The 24,490-nt window shown below is 59.8% G+C and overlaps 1 protein-coding gene across 1 annotated transcript in view; it reads left to right on the plus strand.

The window, feature by feature from the left end:
* LOC142262561 (protein kinase C alpha type-like) overlaps positions 1–24,490 on the plus strand; it is a 270,331-nt gene that overhangs the window by 153,739 nt on the left and 92,102 nt on the right. Inside the window, 3 exon segments of the mRNA XM_075332179.1 lie at positions 3,507–3,663; positions 4,503–4,637; positions 8,630–8,726. Of these exon segments, the coding sequence (XP_075188294.1) occupies positions 3,507–3,663; positions 4,503–4,637; positions 8,630–8,726 (389 nt within the window).

Raw genomic sequence — 24,490 nt, forward strand, 5'->3', positions numbered from 1 at the left:
CAGTGCAGTTCCCGCTCTCGTCCTCTGGGGGGCTCTGCTAGGTCCGGTCAGTGCAGTTTCCGCTCTCGTCCTCTGGGGGGCTCTGCTACCTCGGTTAGTGCAGTTCCCGCTCTCGTCCTCTGGGGGGGGCTCTGCTACCTACGGTCAATGCAGTTTTCGCTCTCGTCCTCTGGGGGCTCTGCTAGGTCCGGTCAGTGCAGTTCCCGATTTCGTCCTCTGGGGGGCTCTTCTACCTCCGGTCAGTGCAGTGTCTCCTCTCGTGGGCTCTTCTAGGTCCGGTCAGTGCAGTGTCTCCTCTCGTGCTCTGGGGGGCTCTGCTAGGTCTGGTCAGTGCAGTTCCCGCTCTCGTCCTCGGGGGGGCTCTGCTAGGTCCGGTCAGTGCAGTTCCCGCTCTCGTCCTCTGGGGGGCTCTGCTAGGTCTGGTCAGTGCAGTTCCCGCTCTCGTCCTCTGGGGGGCTCTGCTACCTCCGGTCAGTGCAGTGTCTCCTCTCGTCCTCTGGGGGCTCTGCTACCTCCGGTCAGTGCAGTTCCCGCTCTCGTCCTCTGGGGGGCTCTGTTAGGTCCGGTCAGTGCAGTTCCCCGCTCTCGTCCTCTGGGGGGCTCTGCTAGGTCCGGTCAGTGCAGTTCCCGCTCTCGTCCTCTGGGGGGGCTCTGCTAGGTCCGGTCAGTGCAGTTCCCGCTCTCGTCCTCTGGGGGGCTCTGCTAGGTCCGGTCAGTGCAGTTCCCGCTTTCGTCTCTCTGGGGGGCTCTGCTAGGTCCGGTCAGTGCAGTTCCGGTCTCGTCCTCTGGGGGGCTCTGCTACCTCCGTTCAGTGCAGTTCCCGCTCTCGTCCTCTGGGGGGCTCTGCTAGGTCCGGTCAGTGCAGTTCCCGCTCTCGTCCTCTGGGGGGCTCTGCTAGGTCCGGTCAGTGCAGTTCCCGCTCTCGTCCTCTGGGGGCGCTGTAGTACTATACTCCGCCTCTGCTGGGTGCGGGGGGCTCTTATCCCCCTGGGTATGGAGGTAATCCCGCAGGGGCGTTCCTCTATGTACTGAGATAATCTGCGGGAGGATCGGGGATCAATAAGGCTTGTTTGTGAAAGGCAGAACGCAGCGACACCCGGTGATGTCAGCACCGCTGCACAGTGACCGCACTCCTCTCCAGTCACATCCAGAGCTGCAATCATACGTCTGCTGACAGGCTGCAGCAAGAATGCAGTGCAGCTCTGGAGGCAACCATGTGACCTGCCCCCCCCCCCGGTCTCCCCCTGATCACTGAGGTGAGCCTTCTCCTTCTATGTGAACCCCACTTCTCTCCTGTGTGGGCTATGCATGGTAGCACTTCTCTTCCTGTGTGGGCTATGCACGGTAGCACTTCTCTCCTGTGTGGGCTATGCATGGTAGCACTTCTCTCCTGTGTGGGCTATGCACGGTAGCACTTCTCTCCTGTGTGGGCTATGCACTGTAGCACTTCTCTCCTGTGTGGGCTATGCACGGTAGCACTTCTCTCCTGTGTGGGCTATGCACGGTAGCACTTCTCTCCTGTGTGGGCTATGCACGGTAGCACTTCTCTCCTGTGTGGGCCATGCACGGCAGCACTTCTCTCCTGTGTGGGCTATGCACGGTAGCACTTCTCTCCTGTGTGGGCCATGCACGGCAGCACTTCTCTCCTGTGTGGGCTATGCACGGTAGCACTTCTCTCCTGTGTGGGCTATGCACGGTAGCACTTCTCTCCTGTGTGGGCTATGCACGTAGCACTTCTCTCCTGTGTGGGCTATGCACGGTAGCACTTCTCTCCTGTGTGGGCTATGCATGGTAGCACTTCTCTCCTGTGTGGGCTATGCACGGTAGCACTTCTCTCCTGTGTGGGCCATGCATGGTAGCACTTCTCTCCTGTGTGGACCATGCATGGTAGCACTTCTCTCCTGTCTGGGCTGTGCACGGCAGCACTTCTCTCCTGTGTGGGCTATGCACGGCAGCACTTCTCTCCTGTGTGGACCATGCACGGCAGCACTTCTCTCCTGTGTGGGCTATGCACGGTAGCACTTCTCTCCTGTGTGGACCATGCACGGTAGCACTTCTCTCCTGTGTGGGATATGCACGGTAGCACTTCTCTCCTGTGTGGGCTATGCACGGTAGCACTTCTCTCCTGTGTGGGCTATGCATGGTAGCACTTCTCTCCTGTGTGGACCATGCACGGTAGCACTTCTCTCCTGTGTGGACCATGCACGGTAGCACTTCTCTCCTGTGTGGGCTATGCACGGCAGCACTTCTCTCCTGTGTGGGCTATGCACGGTAGCACTTCTCTCCTGTGTGGGCTATGCACGGCAGCACTTCTCTCCTGTGTGGACCATGCACGGTAGCACTTCTCTCCTGTGTGGGATATGCACGGTAGCACTTCTCTCCTGTGTGGGCTATGCACGGTAGCACTTCTCTCCTGTGTGGGATATGCACGGTAGCACTTCTCTCCTGTGTGGGCTATGCACGGTAGCACTTCTCTCCTGTGTGGGCTATGCACGGCAGCACTTCTCTCCTGTGTGGACCATGCACGGTAGCACTTCTCTCCTGTGTGGGCTATGCACGGTAGCACTTCTCTCCTGTGTGGGCTATGCACGGTAGCACTTCTCTCCTGTGTGGGCTATGCACGGTAGCACTTCTCTCCTGTGTGGGCTATGCACGGTAGCACTTCTCTCCTGTGTGGACCATGCACGGTAGCACTTCTCTCCTGTGTGGGATATGCACGGTAGCACTTCTCTCCTGTGTGGGCTATGCACGGTAGCACTTCTCTCCTGTGTGGGCTATGCACGGTAGCACTTCTCTCCTGTGTGGGCTATGCACGGTAGCACTTCTCTCCTGTGTGGGCTATGCACGGTAGCACTTCTCTCCTGTGTGGACCATGCACGGTAGCACTTCTCTCCTGTGTGGGCCATGCACGGTAGCACTTCTCTCCTGTGTGGGCTATGCACGGTAGCACTTCTCTCCTGTGTGGGCTATGCACGGTAGCACTTCTCTCCTGTGTGGGATATGCACGGTAGCACTTCTCTCCTGAGTGCTCCTGTGTTTGTTCGCTCTCTTTCCTCTGCTGGTGTGTGTGTGGTGCAGTTCCGCTCTCGGCCACCAGTCTGCGCTGCCTCCTCTCTTCTTTCTTCCCTGGTCTCGGGGCTCCCTCCGGTGGCCGCTCTGCGCACTGCGGCCGCTCTGCTCGGGGGATTTCAGTTATTTTCCCCACACAAGTCATGGAAAGTTTCATTCCTGAGGAAAATCCAGAGAGACGGAAAATTCCCACCGCGGAGGCTGTAAGAGTCCAGATAGCGCTCACTGAGAACTGCTTGCTGCTACTGCTCTGTGTTATCAGCCAGCTCCAGCAGACCATTTCTAAGTATAATTATTACCAATCAGATATCAGCTCAGTCTAATGATGCATGATGGGAAATCGTAGCTATGACCTGATTGGTTGTTTATATGTTCCCGCAGGGGCGGGGCTTGTTCCAGAGTCATGTGACGTATAGTTTTTCTTGTTTTCCATTTAGTCCGAGAAGCCAAGAACTTGATCCCTATGGATCCCAACGGATTGTCAGATCCCTACGTGAAGTTGAAACTCATCCCCGACCCAAAGAATGAGAGCAAACAGAAAACCAAAACCATCCGCTCCTCGCTGAACCCGCACTGGAACGAGACCTTCACCTTGTAGGTGGTCTAGGGGGGCGGCGGAGATGGTCTAGGGGGGCGGGGGGCGGTGGTCTAGGGGGGGCGGTGGAGGTGGTCTAGGGGGGGCGGTGGAGGTGGTCTAGGGGGGCGGTGGAGGTGGTCTAGGGGGGCGGTAGAGGTGGTCTAGGGGGGCGGCAGAGATGGTCTAGGGGGACAGTGGCGGTGGTCTAGGGGGGCGGCGGAGGTGGTCTAGGGGGGGCGGTGGTCTAGGGGGGCGGGGGCTGTGGTCTAGGGGGGGCGGTGGAGGGTGGTCTAGGGGGGGCGGCGGAGGTGGTCTAGGGGGGGACGGCGGAGGTGGTCTAGGGGGGCGGGGGCGGTGGTCTAGGGGGGCGGCGGAGGTGATTGGGAGCGACGGAGGTGGTCTAGGGGGGGGCGGTGGTCTAGGGGGGGGCGGGGGGCGGTGCTCTAGGGGGGCGGCGGAGGTGATTGGGAGCAACGGAGGTGGTCTAGGGGGGGCGGTGGTCTAGGGGGGCGGCGGAGGTGGTCTAGGGGGGCGGCGGAGGTGGTTGGGAGCGACAGAGGTGGAGGTGGTCTAGGGGGGCGGTGGAGGTGGTCTAGGGGGGCGGCGGAGGTGGTTGGGAGCGACAGAGGTGGAGGTGGTCTAGGGGGGGCGGTGGTCTAGGGGGGTGGTGGAGGTGGTTGGGGGGGCGGTGGAGGTGGTTGGGGGGGGCGGTGGAGGTGGTCTAGGGGGGGCGGTGGAGGTGGTCTAGAGGGGCGGTGGAGGTGGTTGGGAGCGACAGAGGTGGAGATGGTTGGGGGGGCGCAGGTGGAGCCACGCTCGGTGCCGCGCTCACCCTCTGTTTCTCTTTATGCCGTAGTAAACTAAAGCCATCGGACAAGGACCGGCGCCTGTCCATAGAGATCTGGGACTGGGACCGCACCACCAGGAACGACTTCATGGGCTCCTTCTCATTTGGGGTCTCAGAACTGATGAAGATGACGGCGAGCGGATGGTGAGTTCTCCAGGCCCCGCCCCCCCTGCTCCTAGCACGTACCCCCGCTCCCTGCAAACTCACCTCCCCACTCCATGCAGTGCCCCCCTCTTCACCGGACCGGCACCCCTCACTGCTTCAGTCCTCCCTCTGTTCTTGTACTGACCTCGACCCACTTCCTACACCAAACTTTTCCCTTCAGTGGCCTCCTCCTCCCCCCGCCGCGCCCTCTTCCTCCTCCCCGCGGCCCTCCTCCTCCCCCCCCCGCCGCGGCCCTCTTCCTCCTCCCCCCCGCCGCGTCCCTCTCGTCCTCCTCCCCCCGCCGCGGCCCTCTTCCTCCTCCCCCCCGCCGCGGCCCTCTTCCTCCTCCCCCCCGCCGCGGCCCTCTTCCTCCTCCCCCCCCGCCGCGGCCCTCTTCCTCCTCCCCCCGCCGCGGCCCTCTTCCTCCTCCTCCCCCCCCGCCGCGGCCCTCTTCCTCCTCCCCCCGCCGCGGCCCTCTTCCTCCTCCCCCCCGCCGCGGCCCTCTTCCTCCTCCCCCCGCCGCGGCCCTCTCCTCCTCCCCCCCCCCCGCCGCGGCCCTCTTCCTCCTCCCCCGCCGCGGCCCTCTTCCTCCTCCCCCCCCCTCCCTGCCGCGGCCCCTCTTCCTCCTCCCCCAGCCGCGGCCCTCTTCCTCCTCCCCCCCCCCCCGCCCGGCCTCTTCCTCCTCCCCCGCCGCGGCCCTCTTCCTCCTCCCCCCCCCCCGCCGCGGCCCTCTTCCTCCTCCCCAGCCGGCCCTCTCCTCCCCCCCCCCCCTCCCGCCGCGGCCCTCTTCCTCCTCCCCCCGCCGCGGCCCTCTTCCTCCTCCCCCCCCCCCCCCTGCCGCGGCCCTCTTCCTCCTCCCCCGCCGCGGCCCTCTTCCTCCTCCCCCCCCCTGCCGCGGCCCTCTTCCTCCTCCCCCCGCCGCGGCCCCTCTTCCTCCTCCCCCCGCCGCGGCCCTCTTCCTCCTCCCCCCCGCCGCGGCCCTCTTCCTCCTCCCCCCGCCGCGGCCCTCTTCCTCCTCCCCCCGCCGCGGCCCTCTTCCTCCTCCCCCCGCCGCGGCCCTCTTCCTCCTCCCCCGCCGCGGCCTCTTCCTCCTCCCAGCGCGGCCCTCTTCCTCCCCCCCCCCCCCTCCCGCCGCGGCCCTCTTCCTCCTCCCCCCGCCGCGGCCCTATTCCTCCTCCCCCCCCCCCCGCCGCGGCCCTCTTCCTCCTCCCCCCGCCGCGGCCCTCCTTCCTCCTCCTCCCCCCCCCCCCCCCCCCGCCGCGGCCCTCTTCCTCCTCCCCCCGCCGCGGCCCTCTTCCTCCTCCCCCCGCCGCGGCCCTCTTCCTCCTCCCCCGCCGCGGCCCTCTTCCTCCTCCCCCCGCCGCGGCCCTCTTCCTCCTCCCCCCGCCGCGGCCCTCTTCCTCTCCCCCCGCCGCGGCCCTCTTCCTCCTCCCCCCCGCCGCGGCCCTCTTCCTCCTCCCCCCCCCCCCCCGCCGCGGCCCTCTCCTCCCCCCCTTGGCGGCCCTCCATGTCCCTGTATAGTGTCTGACGTCTCCTCCCCCGCGGCCTGGCCCTCTCCTCCCCTTGGCGGCCCTCCATGTCCCTGTATAGTGTCTGACGTCTCCTCCCCCACGGCCCTGGCCCTCTCCTCCCCTTGGCGGCCCCCCAATGTCCCTGTATAGGGTCTGACGTGTCCTCCCCTGCGGCCGCGGCCCTCTCATCCCCCCCTTGGCGGCCCCCCATGTCCCCGTATAGTGTGTGAAGTGTCCTCCCCCGCGGCCCTTGCCTTCTCCTCCCCTTGGTGGCCTCCATGTCGCTGTATAGGGTCTGACGTCTCCTCTCCCCGTGGCGGCCCCCTATGTCCCTGTATAGGGTCTAACGTCTCCTCCCCCCGCCCCGGCCCTCTCCTCCCCCCGTGGCGGGCCCCCATGTCCCTGTATAGGGTCTGACATCTCCTCCCCCCCGCCCCGGCCCTCTCCTCCCCCCTTGGCGGCCCCCCATGTCTTTGTATAGTGTCTGACGTGTCGTGGCCGTGGCCCTCTCCTCCCCCGTGGCGGCCCCCCATGTCCCTGTACTGGATCTGATGTATCCGCCCCCCGCCGTGGCCCTCTCCTCCCCCCTTGGCGGCCCTCTCCTCCCCCGCGGCCCTGGCCCTCTCCTCCCCCGTGGCGGCCCCCCATGTCCCTGTACTGGGTCTGACGTCTCCTCCCCCCGTGGCGGCCCTCCATGTCCCTGTACTGGGTCTGACGTCTCCTCCCCCCGTGGCGGCCCTCCATGTCCCTGTACTGGGTCTGACGTCTCCTCCCCCCCGTGGCGGCCCCCCATGTCCCTGTACTGGGTCTGACGTCTCCTCCCCCCGTGGCAGCCCCCCATGTCCCTGTACTGGGTCTGACGTCTCCTCCCCCCGTGGCGGCCCTCCATGTCCCTGTACTGGGTCTGACGTCTCCTCCCCCGTGGCGGCCCCCCATGTCCCTGTACTGGGTCTGACGTCTCCTCCCCCCGTGGCAGCCCCCCATGTCCCTGTACTGGGTCTGACGTCTCCTCCCCCCTTGGCGGCCCTCTCCTCCCCCGTGGCGGCCCCCCATGTCCCTGTACTGGGTCTGACGTCTCCTCCCTCCCGTGGCAGCCCTCCATGTCCCTGTACTGGGTCTGACGTCTCCTCCCCCCGTGGCGGCCCCCCATGTCCCTGTACTGGGTCTGACGTCTCCTCCCCCCGTGGCGGCCCTCCATGTCCCTGTACTGGGTCTGACGTCTCCTCCCCCGTGGCGGCCCTCCATGTCCCTGTACTGGGTCTGACGTCTCCTCCCCCGTGGCGGCCCTCCATGTCCCTGTACTGGGTCTGACGTCTCCTCCCCCGTGGCGGCCCCCCATGTCCCTGTACTGGGTCTGACGTCTCCTCCCCCCGTGGCGGCCCTCCATGTCCCTGTACTGGGTCTGATGTCTCCTCCCCCCGTGGCAGCCCCCCATGTCCCTGTACTGGGTCTGACGTCTCCTCCCCCCCTTGGCGGCCCTCTCCTCCCCCGTGGCGGCCCTCCATGTCCCTGTACTGGGTCTGACGTCTCCTCCCCCGTGGCGGCCCCCCATGTCCCTGTATAGGGTCTGACGTGTCCTCCCTGCGGCCGCGGCCCCTCTCCTCACCCCTTGGCGGCCCCCCATGTCTTTTATATAGTGTCTGACGTGTCCTCGCCGTGGCCCTCTTCCTCCTCCCCCCCTTGGCGGCCCTCCATGTCCCTGTACTGTACCTGTACTCTGACGTCTCCTCCCCCCGCCCCCCGGCCCTCTCCTCCCCCCTTGGCTGCCCTCTCCTCCCCCGTGGCGGCCCCCCATGTCCCTGTACTGAGTCTGACCTCTCCTCCCCCCTTGGCTGCCCTCTCCTCCCCCCCCTTGGCTGCCCTCTTTTCCCCCGTGGCGGCCCCCCCATGTCCCTGTACTGGGTCTGACGTCTCCTCCCCCGCGGCCCTGGCCTTCTCCTCCCCCCTTGGCGGCCCCCCCATGTCTTTGTATAGTGTCTGACGTGTCCTCGCCGTGGCCGTGGCCCTCTTCCTCCTCCCCCCACCCTCTCCTACCCCCTTGGCTGCCCTCTCCTCCTCCGTGGCGGCCCCCCATGTCCCTGTACTGAGTCTGACCTCTCCTCCCCCCCTTGGCTGCCCTCTCCTCCCCCCCTTGGCTGCCCTCTCCTCCCCCGTGGCGGCCCCCCATGTCCCTGTACTGGGTCTGACGTCTCCTCCCCCGCGGCCTTGCCCCTCTCCTCCCCCCTTGGCTGCCCTCTCCTCCCCCGTGGCGGCCCCCCATGTCCCTGTACTGGGTCTGACGTCTCCTCCCCCGCGGCCTTGCCCCTCTCCTCCCCCCTTGGCTGCCCTCTCCTCCCCCGTGGCGGCCCCCCATGTCTCTGTACTGGGTCTGACGTCTCCTCCCCCCGCCCCGGCCCTCTCCTCCCCCCTTGGCGGCCCTCTCCTCCCCGTGGCGGCCCCCCATGTCCCTGTACTGGGTCTGACGTGTCCCCCGTCCTCCAGGTACAAGCTCCTGAATCAGGAGGAGGGCGAGTATTACAACGTCCCCATCCCCGAGGCGGATGACAGTGGGAACGTGGAGCTGCGGCAGAAGTTTGAGGTGAGGACCGTCCGCTCCCGCGTGACTCCGGGGTGACATCACAGCGCCCCCCTCCTGGCCTCCGCCACCCTGGGATCTTGTGCACACGCTCTTATATAAAGGGTGTACTCTCTTACCTTACTGTCAGGTTTTCTGGAAGGTCCATAATGCTGATTCCAGAAGTGATGGGATTTCAAATGGTCCCTGAAGTTCAAGACATGTCCACAAGATGGCCACGTTCAGTGTAGCAGACGTAATGCATGAAGTGTCCACCAGAGGGCCTGAGAGCTGTGCGTGTGCTGCTCCCTGTGGCCACAAGGCGTGATGAGACGTCCCCGTGTCGTCCTGTGCCCCGCGCTGCGCTCTGTAGGGGGCGCTCATTACCCGCCGTCTCTGTCTGGCTCTTGTCTGTTTGTCGCTGACTAACAATGCAGTTTTTTCTGTTTTCCAGGGCTGTCATATAAAAAATATCCACTTCTTAAAGGTAGTCCCCTCCCCCATCACTGAGTGTTCCTTGTACTTGTAGTGCGTCACTGTGATTGAAGATCATCACCACGGAAACCAGTGCACAACATGTCCGACCGACCGAGGAGATCTGTGGGCAGAAAGGTTATAGGGTCACTACCAGACAGCCGGGGTCACCAACAACATCACATTCCTGAAATACTCTGTGCTGCTGGGACCTGCTCCTTCCTCTGTATCTCTATGAACTCCTATAAGATCAGTGCTCTCCTCTCCTGAAATACTCTGTGCTGCTGGGACCTGCTCCTTCCTCTGTATCTCTATGAACTCCTATAAGATCAGTGCTCTCCTCTCCTGAAATACTCTGTGCTGCTGGGACCTGCTCCTTCCTCTATGTATCTCTGTGTCCTCCTATAAGATCAGTGCTCTCCTCTCCTGAAATACTCTGTGCTGCTGGGACCTGCTCCTTCCTCTATGTATCTTTGTGACCTCCTATAACATCAGCGCTCTCCTCTCCTGAAATACTCTGTGCTGCTGGGACCTGCTCTTTCCTCTGTATCTCTGTGTCCTCCTATAAGATCAGTGCTCTCCTCTCCTGAAATACTCTGTGCTGCTGGGACCTGCTCCTTCCTCTATGTATCCCTGTGTCCTCCTATTAGATCAGTGCTCTCCTCTCCTGAAATACTCTGTGCTGCTGAATCCTGCTCTTTCCTCTATGTATCTCTTTGACCTCCTATAAGATCAGTGCTCTCCTCTCCTGAAATCCTCTGTGCTGCTGGGACCTGTTCCTTCCTCTGTGTATCTCTGTGTCCTCCTATAAGATCAGCACTCTCCTCTCCTGAAATACTCTGTGCTGCTGGGTCCTGCTCCTTCCTCTGTATCTCTGTGTCCTCCTATAAGATCAGTGCTCTCCTGTCCTGAAATACTCTGTGCTGCTGGGACCTGCTCCTTCCTCTATGTATCTTTGTGTCCTCCTATAAGATCAGTGCTCTCCTCTCCTGACATACTCTGTGCTGCTGGGTCCTGCTCCTTTCTGTATGTATCCCTGTGACCTCCTATAAGATCAGTGCTCTCCTCTCCTGAAATACTCTGCTGCTGGGACCTGCTCCTTCCTCTGTATCTCTGTGACCTCCTATAAGATCAGCGCTCTCCTCTCCTGAAATACTCTGTGCTGCTGGGACCTGCTCCTTCCTCTGTATCTCTGTGTCCCTCCTATAAGATCAGCGCTCTCCTCTCCTGAAATACTCTGTGCTGCTGGGCCCTGCTCCTTCCTCTATGTATCTCTGTGTCCTCCTATAAGATCAGTGCTCTCCTCTCCTGAAATACTCTGTGCTGCTGTGACCTGCTCCTTCCTCTATGTATCTCTGTGTCCTCCTATAAGATCAGTGCTCTCCTCTCCTGAAATACTCTGTGCTGCTGGGACTTGCTCCTTCCTCTATGTATCTCTGTATCCTCCTATAAGATCAGTGCTCTCCTCTCCTGAAATACTCTGTGCTGCTGGGACCTGCTCCTTCCTGTGTATCTCTGTGTCCTCCTATAAGATCAGTACTCTCCTCTGCTGAAATACTCTGTGCTGCTGGGTCCTGCTCCTTCCTCTGTATCTCTGTGACCTCCTATAAGATCAGCACTCTCCTCTCCTGAAATACTCTGTGCTGCTGGGTCCTGCTCCTTCCTCTGTATCTCTGTGACCTCCTATAAGATCAGTGCTCTCCTCTCCTGAAATACTCTGTGCTGCTGGGACCTGCTCCTTCCTCTGTGTATCTCTGTGTCCTATAAGATCAGTGCTCTCCTCTCCTGAAATACTCTGTGCTGCTGGGACCTGCTCCTTCCTCTATGTATTTCTGTGTCCTCCTATAAGATCAGTGCTCTCCTCTCCTGAAATACTCTGTGCTGCTGGGACCTGCTCCTTCCTCTATGTATCTGTGTCCTCCTATAAGATCAGCGCTCTCCTCTCCTGAAATACTCTGTGCTGCTGGGACCTGCTCCTTCCTCTGTATCTCTGTGACCTCCTATAAGATCAGTGCTCTCCTCTCCTGAAATACTCTGTGCTGCTGGGACTTGCTCCTTCCTCTGTATCTCTGTGTCCTCCTATAAGATCAGTGCTCTCCTCTCCTGAAATACTCTGTGCTGCTGGGTCCTGCTCCTTCCTCTGTATCTCTGTATCCTCCTATAAGATCAGTTCTCTCCTCTCCTGAAATACTCTGTGCTGCTGGGACCTGCTCCTTCCTGTGTATCTCTGTGTCCTCCTATAAGATCAGTGCTCTCCTCTGCTGAAATACTCTGTGCTGCTGGGACCTGCTCCTTCCTCTGTATCTCTGTGACCTCCTATAAGATCAGCACTCTCCTCTCCTGAAATACTCTGTGCTGCTGGGTCCTGCTCCTTCCTCTGTATCTCTGTGACCTCCTATAAGATCAGTGCTCTCCTCTCCTGAAATACTCTGTGCTGCTGGTCCTGCTCCTTCCTCTGTATCTCTGTGTCCTCCCATAAGATCAGCGCTCTCCTGTCCTGAAATACTCTGTGCTGCTGGGACTTGCTCCTTCCTCTATGTATCTCTGTATCCTCCTATAAGATCAGTGCTCTCCTCTCCAGAAATACTCTGTGCTGCTGGGTCCTGCTCCTTCCTCTGTATCTCTGTGACCTCCTATAAGATCAGTGCTCTCCTCTCCTGAAATATTCTGTGCTGCTGGGACCTGCTCCTTCCTCTATGTATCTCTGTGTCCTCCTATAAGATCAGCGCTCTCCTCTCCTGAAATACTCTGTGCTGCTGGGTCCTGCTCCTTCCTCTGTATCTCTGTGTCCTCCTATAAGATCAGCGCTCTCCTCTCCTGAAATACTCTGTGCTGCTGGGTCCTGCTCCTTCCTCTATGTATCTCTGTGTCCTCCTATAAGATCAGTGCTCTCCTCTCCTGAAATACTCTGTGCTGCTGGGTCCTGCTCCTTCCTCTATGTATCTCTGTGACCTCCTATAAGATCAGTGCTCTCCTCTCCTGAAATACTCTGTGCTGCTGGGACCTGCTCTTTCCTCTGTATCTCTCTGACCTCCTATAAGATCAGTACTCTCCTCTCCTGAAATACTCTGTGCTGCTGGGACCTGCTCCTTCCTCTATGTATCTCTGTGACCTCCTATAAGATCAGTGCTCTCCTCTCCTGAAATACTCTGTGCTGCTGGGAACTGCTCCTTCCTCTATGTATCTCTGTGTCCTCCTATAAGATCAGCGCTCTCCTCTCCTGAAATACTCTGTGCTGCTGGGTCCTGCTCCTTCCTCTATGTATCTCTGTGTCCTCCTATAAGATCAGTGCTCTCCTCTCCTGACATACTCTGTGCTGCTGGGACCTGCTCCTTCCTCTATGTATCTCTGTGTCCTCCTATAAGATCAGCGCTCTCCTCTCCTGACATACTCTGTGCTGCTGGGACCTGCTCCTTCCTCTATGTATCTCTGTGATCTCCTATAAGATCAGCGCTCTCCTCTCCTGAAATACTCTGTGCTGCTGGGACCTGCTCCTTCCTCTATGTATCTCTGTGTCCTCCTATAAGATCAGCGCTCTCCCTCTCCTGAAATACTCTGTGCTGCTGGGACCTGCTCCTTCCTCTATGTATATCTGTGTCCTCCTATAAGATCAGTGCTCTCCTCTCCTGAAATACTCTGTGCTGCTGGGACCTGCTCCTTCCTCTGTATCTCTGTGTCCTATAAGATCAGCGCTCTCCTCTCCTGAAATACTCTGTGCTGCTGGGACCTGCTCCTTCCTCTATGTATCTCTGTGTCCTCCTATAAGATCAGTGATCTCCTCTCCTGAAATACTCTGTGCTGCTGGGACCCGCTCCTTCCTCTGTATCTCTGTGACCTCCTATAAGATCAGTGCTCTCCTCTCCTGAAATACTCTGTGCTGCTGGGTCCTGCTCCTTCCTCTATGTATCTCTGTGTCCTCCTATAAGATCAGTGCTCTCCTCTCCTGAAATACTCTGTGCTGCTGGGACCTGCTCCTTCCTCTATGTATCTCTGTGACCTCCTATAAGATCAGTGCTCTCCTCTCCTGAAATACTCTGTGCTGCTGGGACCTGCTCCTTCCTCTATGTATCTCTGTGTCCTCCTATAAGATCAGTGCTCTCTTCTCCTGAAATACTCTGTGCTGCTGGGTCCTGCTCCTTCCTCTATGTATCTCTGTGTCCTCCTATAAGATCAGTCCTCTCCTCTCCTGAAATACTCTGTGCTGCTGGGACCTGCTCCTTCCTCTGTATCTCTGTGATCTCCTATAAGATCAGCGCTCTCCTCTCCTGAAATACTCTGTGCTGCTGGGACCTGCTCCTTTCTCTGTATCTCTGTGACCTCCTATAAGATCAGTGCTCTCCTCTCCTGAAATCCTCTGTGCTGCGGGGACCTGCTCCTTCCTCTATGTATCTCTGTGTCCTCCTATAAGATCAGTGCTCTCCTCTCCTGAAATACTCTGTGCTGCTGGGTCCTGCTCCTTCCTCTATGTATCTCTGTGTCCTCCTATAAGATCAGCGCTCTCCTCTCCTGAAATACTCTGTGCTGCTGGGACCTGCTCCTTCCTCTATGTATCTCTGTGTCCTCCTATAAGATCAGTGCTCTCCTCTCCTGAAATACTCTGTGCTGCTGGGTCCTGCTCATTCCTCTGTATCTCTGTGTCCTCCTATAAGATCAGTGCTCTCCTCTCCTGAAATACTCTGTGCTGCTGGGTCCTGCTCCTTCCTCTATGTATCTCTGTGTCCTCCTATAAGATCAGTGCTCTCCTCTCCTGAAATACTCTGTGCTGCTGGGACCTGCTCCTTCCTCTATGTATCTCTGTATCCTCCTATAAGATCAGCGCTCTCCTCTCCTGAAATACTCTGTGCTGCTGGGTCCTGCTCCTTCCTCTATGTATCTCTGTGTCCTCCTATAAGATCAGTGCTCTCCTCTCCTGAAATACTCTGTGCTGCTGGGTCCTGCTCCTTCCTCTATGTATCTCTGTGTCCTCCTATAAGATCAGCGCTCTCCTCTCCTGAAATACTCTGTGCTGCTGGGACCTGCTCCTTCCTCTATGTATCTCTGTGTCCTCCTATAAGATCAGTGCTCTCCTCTCCTGAAATACTCTGTGCTGCTTTTCTTCTGGCTGCTGATGGCCTATGAACCTTCCTGCCTACAGATCCTACCGGTATCATTGATGCTCCCGCTACGCTTTGTGTGTCTCGCTGTTATCAGCCCCTGTCATGGCCGCCGGGGTCATCTCTATTTTGTCTCATGGGATGGATCTTCTGACAAAATAGTGGCTCCTCTCCTGTTTTGGGCCTCGGCTCCCGTCATGTATCCGCCTGATACATGCGCCCGGTGTATATACTGTCCGCTCAGTGCGGATGTAATGGCGGAGTATATATGGCCTCTGGACACCGCATGTGATGTACAGTCACTGGACACGGGGTGTGCATGCCTCGCGCCTCGGGGTGTGCATGCCTCGCGCCTCAGGGTGTGCATGCCTCGCGCCTCACTGTGGGGTGTGCGTACAGACCAGCCGCTGGTGATGGAGGTGAACGGTATCATCCTGGGTATCACACTACTGTGTACAGCCCGCTAGGGGGCGCTGCAACAAAGCGCGGCTCATGCGTACAGACAGGCTTCGTACACATGGCTCATGCGTACAGACGGGATTCGTGGACGCGGCTCATGCGCACAGACAGGCTTCGTACACGCGGCTCATGCGCACAGACAGGCTTCGTACACGCGGCTCATGCGTACAGACAGGCTTCGTACACGCGGCTCATGCGTACAGATTGGCTTCGTACACGCGGCTCATGCGTACAGACAGGCTTCGTACACGCGGCTCATGCGTACAGATTGGCTTCGTACACGCGGCTCATGCGTACAGACGTGATTCATGGATGCGGCTCATGCGTACAGACGGGCTTCGTACACGCGGCTCATGCGTACAGATTGGCTTCGTACACGCGGCTCATGCGTACAGACGTGATTCATGGATGCGGCTCATGCGTACAGACGGGCTTCGTACACGCGGCTCATGCGTACAGACGGGCTTCGTACACGCGGCTCATGCGTACAGACAGGCTTCGTACACGCGGCTCATGCATACAGACGGGCTTCGTACACGCGGCTCATGCGTACAGACGGGCTTCGTACACGCAGCTCATGCGTACAGACGGGCTTCGTACACGCGGCTCATGCGTACAGACGTGATTCATGGATGCGGCTCATGCGTACAGATTGGCTTCGTACACGCGGCTCATGCGTACAGACGGGCTTCGTACACGCGGCTCATGCGTACAGACTGGCTTCGTGGACGCGGCTCATGCGTACAGACAGGCTTCGTACACGCGGCTCATGCGTACAGACGGGCTTCGTACACGCGGCTCATGCGTACAGACGGGCTTCGTACACGCGGCTCATGCGTACAGATGGGCTTCGTACACGCGGCTCATGCGTACAGACGGGCTTCATACACGCGGCTCATGCGTACAGACGGGCTTCGTACACGCGGCTCATGCGTACAGACGGGCTTCATACACGCGGCTCATGCATACAGACGGGCTTCATACACGCGGCTCATGCGTACAGACGGGCTTCATACACGCGGCTCATGCGTACAGACGGGCTTCGTACACGCGGCTCATGCGTACAAACGGGCTTCGTACACGCGGCTCATGCGTACAGACGGGCTTCATACACGCGGCTCATGCGTACAGACGGGCTTCGTACACGCGGCTCATGCATACAGACGGGCTTCATACACGCGGCTCATGCGTACAGACGGGCTTCATACACGCGGCTCATGCGTACAGACGGGCTTCGTACACGCGGCTCATGCGTACAGACGGGCTTCGTACACGCGGCTCATGCGTACAGACGGGCTTCGTACACGCGGCTCATGCGTACAGACGGGCTTCATACACGCGGCTCATGCATACAGACGGGCTTCATACACGCGGCTCATGCGTACAGACGGGCTTCATACACGCGGCTCATGCGTACAGACGGGCTTCGTACACGCGGCTCATGCGTACAGACGGGCTTCGTACACGCGGCTCATGCGTACAGACGGGCTTCGTACACGCGGCTCATGCGTACAGACGGGCTTCGTACACGCGGCTCATGCGTACAGACGGGCTTCGTACACGCGGCTCATGCGTACAGACGGGCTTCGTACACGCGGCTCATGCGTACAGACGGGCTTCATACACGCGGCTCATGCGTACAGACGGGCTTCGTACACGCGGCTCATGCGTACAGACGGGCTTCGTACACGCGGCTCATGCGTACAGACGGGCTTCATACACGCGGCTCATGCGTACAGACGGGCTTCATACACGCGGCTCATGCGTACAGACGGGCTTCATACACGCGGCTCATGCGTACAGACGGGCTTCATACACGCGGGCTCATGCGTACAGACGGGCTTCGTACACGCGGCTCATGCGTACAGACGGGCTTCGTACACGCGGCTCATGCGTACAGACGGGCTTCATACACGCGGCTCATGCGTACAGACGGGCTTCGTACACGCGGCTCATGCGTACAGACGGGCTTCATACACGCGGCTCATGCGTACAGACGGGCTTCGTACACGCGGCTCATGCGTACAGACGGGCTTCGTACACGCGGCTCATGCGTACAGACGGGCTTCATACACGCGGCTCATGCGTACAGACGGGCTTGATACACGCGGCTCATGCGTACAGACGGGCTTGATACACGCGGCTCATGCGTACAGACGGGCTTGATACACGCGGCTCATGCGTACAGACGGGCTTCATACACGCGGCTCATGCGTACAGACGGGGCTTCATACACGCGGCTCATGCGTACAGACGGGCTTCATACACGCGGCTCATGCGTACAGACGGGCTTCATACACGCGGCTCATGCGTACAGACGGGCTTGATACACGCGGCTCATGCGTACAGACGGACGCCACCTGCAGACAGTGCCTTATAGATGATGCCATTGTCTGCAGGACGGCGGCTGTTAGACGAGTCACGTGTATATTGCTTCTGTGCAGCGGCAGTGGTCACCATAGTGCGGGTGGGGGCGCCCCATTATAGTGCGGGGGGGGCCCCATTATAGTGCGGGTGGGGGCGCCCCATTATAGTGTGGGGGGCCCCAATTATAGGGGTGGGGGCGCGCCATTATAGTGCGGGGGGGGGCCCCATTATAGTGCGGGGGGGCCCCATTCTAGGGGTTGGGGTGCAGGATCTGCGGGGGACACAGGTGCGCTTTGCGGTGTGCTCGGCGTCTCGCAGGAGATGAGCGCGGACGGCTAAAATCCAGATTCTCTCCCTATGGTTACAGGGCAAAAGGTCGGCGCAGGATAAGGTGCGTCCTAGAGATGGAAGTAAGATGGCTTGCATGCCTTCCAAATAACACCTCTGCTGTGACCCCCGACCCCTCCCTACAAGTGCTGCGCTGACCCCCGACCCCTCCCTACGAGTGCTGCTGTGACCCCCGACCCCTCCCTACAAATGCTGCTGTGACCCCCGACCCCTCCCTACGAGTGCTGCTGTGACCCCCGACCCCTCCCTACAAATGCTGCTGTGACCCCCGACCCCTCCCTACGAGTGCTGCTGTGACCCCCGACCCCTCCCTACGAGTGCTGCTGTGACCCCCGACCCCTCCCTACGAGTGCTGCTGTGACCCCCGACCCCTCCCTACGAGTGCTGCTGTGACCCCCCGACCCCTCCCTACGAGTGCTGCTGTGACCCCCGACCCCTCCCTACGAGTGCTGCTGTGACCTTCACCGACCCCTCCTACGAGTGCTGCTGTGACCCCCCGACCCCTCCCTACGAGTGCTGCTGTGACCTTCACCGACCCCTCCCTGCGATTGCTGCTGTGACCCCTGACCCCTCCCTACAAATGCTGCTGTGACCCCCGACCCCTCCCTACGAGTGCTGCTGTGACCCTCGACCCCTCCCTACAAATGCTGCTGTGACCCCCGACCCCTCCCTACGAGTGCTGCTGTGACCCCCGACCCCTCCCTACAAATGCTGCTGTGACCCCCGACCCCTCCCTACAAATGCTGCTGTGACCCCCCGACCCCTCCCTACGAGTGCTGCTGTGACCCTCGACCCCTCCCTACAAATGGTGCTGTGACCCCCGACCCCTCCCTACGAGTGCTGCTGTGACCCCCGACCCCTCCCTACGAGTGCTGCTGTGACCCCCGACCCCTCCCTACGAGTGCTGCTGTGACCCCCGACCCCTCCCTACGACTGCTGCTGTGACCCCCGACCCCTCCCTACGAGTGCTGCTGTGACCCCCGACCCCTCCCTACGAGTGCTGCTGTGACCTCGACCCCTCCCTACGAGTGTTACTGTGACCCCAACCCTCCCTACGAGTGCTGCTGTGACCCTCACTGAACCATCCCTACAAGTGCTGCTGTGACCTTCACCGACCCCTCCCTACGAGTGCTGCTGTGACCCCCTACCCCTCCCTACAAATGCTGCTGTGACACCGACCCTCCCTACGAGTGTTGCTGTGACACCGACCCTCCCTACGAGTGTTGCTGTGACACCAACCCTCCCTACGAGTGCTGCTGTGACCCTCACTGAACCCTCCCTACGAGTGCTGCTGTGACCCTCACTGAACCCTCCCCAAGAGTGCTGCTGTGACCCCGACCCCTCCTACCAGTGCTGCTGTGATACCCCGACCTCTCCCTACGAGTGCTGCTGTGACCCCCACTGAACCCTCCCTACGAGTGCTCCTGTGACCCCTCCCTATGAGTGCTGCTGTGACCCCCACCGACCCTTCCCTACGTGTACTGCTGTGACCCCCACTGAACCCTCCCTTCGAGTGCTGCTGTGACCCCCGACCCCTCCCTACGAGTGCTGCTGTGACCCCCACCGACCCTTCCCTACGTGTACTGCTGTGACCCCCACTGAACCCTCCCTTCGAGTGCTGCTGTGACCCCCGACCTCTCCCTACGAGTGCTGCTGGTACCCCCTCCGACCCCCTCCCTACGAGTGCTGCTGTGACACACAACGAATCCTCCCTGCAAATGCTCCTGTGATCCCCAACGAACCCTCCCTATGAGTGCTGCTGTGACCCCTCCCTACGAGTTCTGCTGTGATCCCCACCGACCCCCCCTCCCTATGCGTGCTGCTGTGACCCCCAGCAACCCCTCCCTACGAGTGCTGCTGTGACCCCCACTGAACCCTCCTACCAGTGCTGCTTTGACCCCAACCTCTCCCTACGGGTGCTGCTGTGACCCAACGACTCCTCCCTACGAGTGCTGCTGTAATCCTCAATGAACCCTCCCTGCGAGTGCTGCTGTGACCCCCGACCCCTCCCTACGAGTGCTGCTGTGACCCCCAACCCCTCCCTACGAGACCTGCTGTAATCCTCAATGAACACTCCCTACGTGTTTCTGTGACCCCTCCCTGCGAGTGCTGCTGTGATCCCCACCGAACCCTCCCTGCGAATGCTGCTGTGACCCCCGACCCCTCCCTATGAGTGCTGCTGTGACCCGTGACCCCCACTGAACCCTCCCTTCGAGTGCTGCTGTGACCCCCCGACCCCTCCCTACGAGTGCTGCTGTGACCCCCACCGACCCTTCCCTACGTGTACTGCTGTGACCCCCACTGAACCCTCCCTACGAGTGCTGCTGTGACCCCTCCCTGCGAGTGCTGCTGTGACCCCTCCCTGCGAGTGCTGCTGTGACCCCTCCCTGCGAGTGCTGCTGTGACCCCTCCCTGCGAGTGCTGCTGTGACCCCCTCCCTGCGAGTGCTGCTGTGACCCCCTCCCTGCGAGTGCTGCTGTGACCCCTCCCTGCGAGTGCTGCTGTGACCCCTCCCTGCGAGTGCTGCTGTGACCCCTCCCTGCGAGTGCTGCTGTGACCCCTCCCTGCGAGTGCTGCTGTGACCCCTCCCTGCGAGTGCTGCTGTGACCCCTCCCTGCGAGTGCTGCTGTGACCCCTCCCTGCGAGTGCTGCTGTGACCCCCTCCCTGCGAGTGCTGCTGTGACCCCTCCCCTGCGAGTGCTGCTGTGACCCCTCCCTGCGAGTGCTGCTGTGACCCCTCCCTGCGAGTGCTGCTGTGACCCCTCCCTGCGAGTGCTGCTGTGACCCCTCCCTGCGAGTGCTGCTGTGACCCCTCCCTGCGAGTGCTGCTGTGACCCCTCCCTGCGAGTGCTGCTGTGACCCCTCCCTGCGAGTGCTGCTGTGACCCCTCCCTGCGAGTGTTGCTGTGACCCCTCCCTGCGAGTGCTGCTGTGACCCCTCCCTGCGAGTGCTGCTGTGACCCCTCCCTGCGAGTGCTGCTGTGACCCCTCCCTGCGAGTGCTGCTGTGACCCCTCCCTGCGAGTGCTGCTGTGACCCCTCCCTGCGAGTGCTGCTGTGACCCCTCCCTGCGAGTGCTGCTGTGACCCCTCCCTGCGAGTGCTGCTGTGACCCCTCCCTGCGAGTGCTGCTGTGACCCCTCCCTGCGAGTGCTGCTGTGACCCCTCCCTGCGAGTGCTGCTGTGACCCCTCCCTGCGAGTGCTGCTGTGACCCCTCCCTGCGAGTGCTGCTGTGACCCCTCCCTGCGAGTGCTGATCTTCTGCTTTCTGTAGTCGCCATATACGAGGCTGATCTTAAAGGGGACCTGCCCCATGTCTGTCCCGTGTACTGATTAACCCCTTGCAGACCTCTTGGGAGACGCCCTCATTAGTCAGGGCTTGTTCCCTCGTGAGACGTGACGGGTCTGTGTCCAGATTTGGGAGCTTTCCTGCAGCCGGGTGTCGCCTGACAACTCCTGCACACAGGACTGCCCATTGGTGACTGAGGTTGTCGGACTCCGCCTCCGCACCGCCCCGCTCGCATGTATGACACTATGCAGCTTCCTGCAAACGATGGTAATGGCTGCTGACAACTAACCGCTGCCTAATAACGGGTTGTCAGCCAGTGTGTGCAGCTCTGAGGGGCTGTTACAGTGTGTCAGTGCCGGGATTCATAGATGATACAACCTACAGGATCCTTCAGGTGGCAGATAACAGAGAGCAATAAACCGAGCAGTTTCCACTGTTATTCTATATTTCATCTGCTGGGAAAGCAGCAGAAAATGTCATAATATTCCACCACAAGAGGGCAGCAGAGGTCTGCAGTATAGATGAGGCAGATAGAGGCAGCGGACACTAGAGGGCAGCAGAGATCCTGCAGTATAGATGAGGCAGATAGAGGCAGCGGACACTAGAGGGCAGCAGAGGTCCTGCAGTATAGATGAGGCAGATAGAGGCAGCGGACACTAGAGGACAGCAGAGATCCTGCAGTATAGATGAGGCAGATAGAGGCAGCGGACACTAGAGGACAGCAGAGGTCCTGCAGTATAGATGAGGCAGATAGAGGCAGCGGACACTAGAGGGCAGCAGAGATCCTGCAGTATAGATGAGGCAGATAGAGGCAGCGGACACTAGAGGACAGCAGAGGTCCTGCAGTATAGATGAGGCAGATAGAGGCAGCGGACACTAGAGGACAGCAGAGGTCCTGCAGTATAGATGAGGCAGATAGAGGCAGCGGACACTAGAGGGCAGCAGAGATCCTGCAGTATAGATGAGGCAGATAGAGGCAGCGGACACTAGAGGGCAGCAGAGGTCCTGCAGTATAGATGAGGCAGATAGAGGCAGCGGACACTAGAGGGCAGCAGAGATCCTGCAGTATAGATGAGGCAGATAGAGGCAGCGGACACTAGAGGACAGCAGAGGTCCTGCAGTATAGATGAGGCAGATAGAGGCAGCGGACACTAGAGGGCAGCAGAGGTCCTGCAGTATAGATGAGGCAGATAGAGGCTGCGGACACTAGAGGGCAGCAGAGGTCCTGCAGTATAGATGAGGCAGATAGAGGCAGCGGACACTAGAGGACAGCAGAGGTCCTGCAGTATAGATGAGGCAGATAGAGGCAGCGGACACTAGAGGGCAGCAGAGGTCCTGCAGTATAGATGAGGCAGATAGAGGCAGCGGACACTAGAGGGCAGCAGAGATCCTGCAGTATAGATGAGGCAGATAGAGGCAGCGGACACTAGAGGGCAGCAGAGGTCCTGCAGTATAGATGAGGCAGATAGAGGCAGCGGACACTAGAGGGCAGCAGAGGTCCCGCAGTATAGATGAGGCAGATAGAGGCAGCGGACACTAGAGGGCAGCAGAGGTCCTGCAGTATAGATGAGGCAGATAGAGGCAGCGGACACTAGAGGACAGCAGAGGTCCTGCAGTATAGATGAGGCAGATAGAGGCAGAGGACACTGGAGGGCAGCAGAGATCCTGCAGTATAGATGAGGCAGATAGAGGCAGCGGACACTAGAGGGCAGCAGAGATCCTGCAGTATAGATGAGGCAGATAGAGGCAGAGGACACTGGAGGGCAGCAGAGATCCTGCAGTATAGATGAGGCAGATAGAGGCAGCGGACACTAGAGGGCAGCAGAGATCCTGCAGTATAGATGAGGCAGATAGAGGCAGCGGACACTAGAGGGCAGCAGAGGTCCTGCAGTATAGATGAGGCAGATAGAGGCAGCGGACACTAGAGGGCAGCAGAGGTCCCGCAGTATAGATGAGGCAGATAGAGGCAGCGGACACTAGAGGGCAGCAGAGGTCCTGCAGTATAGATGAGGCAGATAGAGGCAGCGGACACTAGAGGACAGCAGAGGTCCTGCAGTATAGATGAGGCAGATAGAGGCAGCGGACACTAGAGGGCAGCAGAGATCCTGCAGTATAGATGAGGCAGATAGAGGCAGCGGACACTAGAGGGCAGCAGAGATCCTGCAGTATAGATGAGGCAGATAGAGGCAGCGGACACTAGAGGACAGCAGAGGTCCTGCAGTATAGATGAGGCAGATAGAGGCAGCGGACACTAGAGGGCAGCAGAGATCCCTGCAGTATAGATGAGGCAGATAGAGGCAGAGGACACTGGAGGGCAGCAGAGATCCTGCAGTATAGATGAGGCAGATAGAGGCAGCGGGACACTAGAGGACAGCAGAGGTCCTGCAGTATAGATGAGGCAGATAGAGGCAGAGGACACTGGAGGGCAGCAGAGATCCTGCAGTATAGATGAGGCAGATAGAGGCAGCGGACACTAGAGGGCAGCAGAGGTCCTGCAGTATAGATGAGGCAGATAGAGGCAGCGGACACTAGAGGGCAGCAGAGATCCTGCAGTATAGATGAGGCAGATAGAGGCAGCGGACACTAGAGGACAGCAGAGGTCCTGCAGTATAGATGAGGCAGATAGAGGCAGCGGACACTAGAGGGCAGCAGAGGTCCTGCAGTATAGATGAGGCAGATAGAGGCAGCGGACACTAGAGGCAGCAGAGGTCCTGCAGTATAGATGAGGCAGATAGAGGCAGCGGACACTAGAGGGCAGCAGAGATCCTGCAGTATAGATGAGGCAGATAGAGGCAGCGGACACTAGAGGGCAGCAGAGGTCCTGCAGTATAGATGAGGCAGATAGAGGCAGCGGACACTAGAGGGCAGCAGAGGTCCTGCAGTATAGATGAGGCAGATAGAAGCAGCGGACACTAGAGGGCAGCAGAGGTCCTGCAGTATAGATGAGGCAGATAGAGGCAGCGGACACTAGAGGACAGCAGAGGTCCTGCAGTATAGATGAGGCAGATAGAGGCAGCGGACACTAGAGGGCAGCAGAGATCCTGCAGTATAGATGAGGCAGATAGAGGCAGCGGACACTAGAGGACAGCAGAGGTCCTGCAGTATAGATGAGGCAGATAGAGGCAGCGGGACACTAGAGGGCAGCAGAGGTCCTGCAGTATAGATGAGGCAGATAGAGGCAGCGGACACTAGAGGGCAGCAGAGGTCCTGCAGTATAGATGAGGCAGATAGAGGCAGCGGACACTAGAGGACAGCAGAGGTCCTGCAGTATAGATGAGGCAGATAGAGGCAGCGGACACTAGAGGGCAGCAGAGATCCTGCAGTATAGATGAGGCAGATAGAGGCAGCGGGACACTAGAGGGCAGCAGAGGTCCTGCAGTATAGATGAGGCAGATAGAGGCAGCGGACACTAGAGGGCAGCAGAGGTCCTGCAGTATAGATGAGGCAGATAGAGGCAGCGGACACTAGAGGACAGCAGAGGTCCTGCAGTATAGATGAGGCAGATAGAGGCAGCGGACACTAGAGGGCAGCAGAGGTCCTGCAGTATAGATGAGGCAGATAGAGGCAGCGGACACTAGAGGGCAGCAGAGGTCCTGCAGTATAGATGAGGCAGATAGAGGCAGCGGACACTAGAGGGCAGCAGAGATCCTGCAGTATAGATGAGGCAGATAGAGGCAGCGGACACTAGAGGGCAGCAGAGATCCTGCAGTATAGATGAGGCAGATAGAGGCAGCGGACACTAGAGGGCAGCAGAGGTCCTG

Source organism: Anomaloglossus baeobatrachus, unplaced genomic scaffold, assembly GCF_048569485.1.
Source record: "Anomaloglossus baeobatrachus isolate aAnoBae1 unplaced genomic scaffold, aAnoBae1.hap1 Scaffold_248, whole genome shotgun sequence".
NCBI classification, from domain to species: domain Eukaryota; kingdom Metazoa; phylum Chordata; class Amphibia; order Anura; family Aromobatidae; genus Anomaloglossus; species Anomaloglossus baeobatrachus.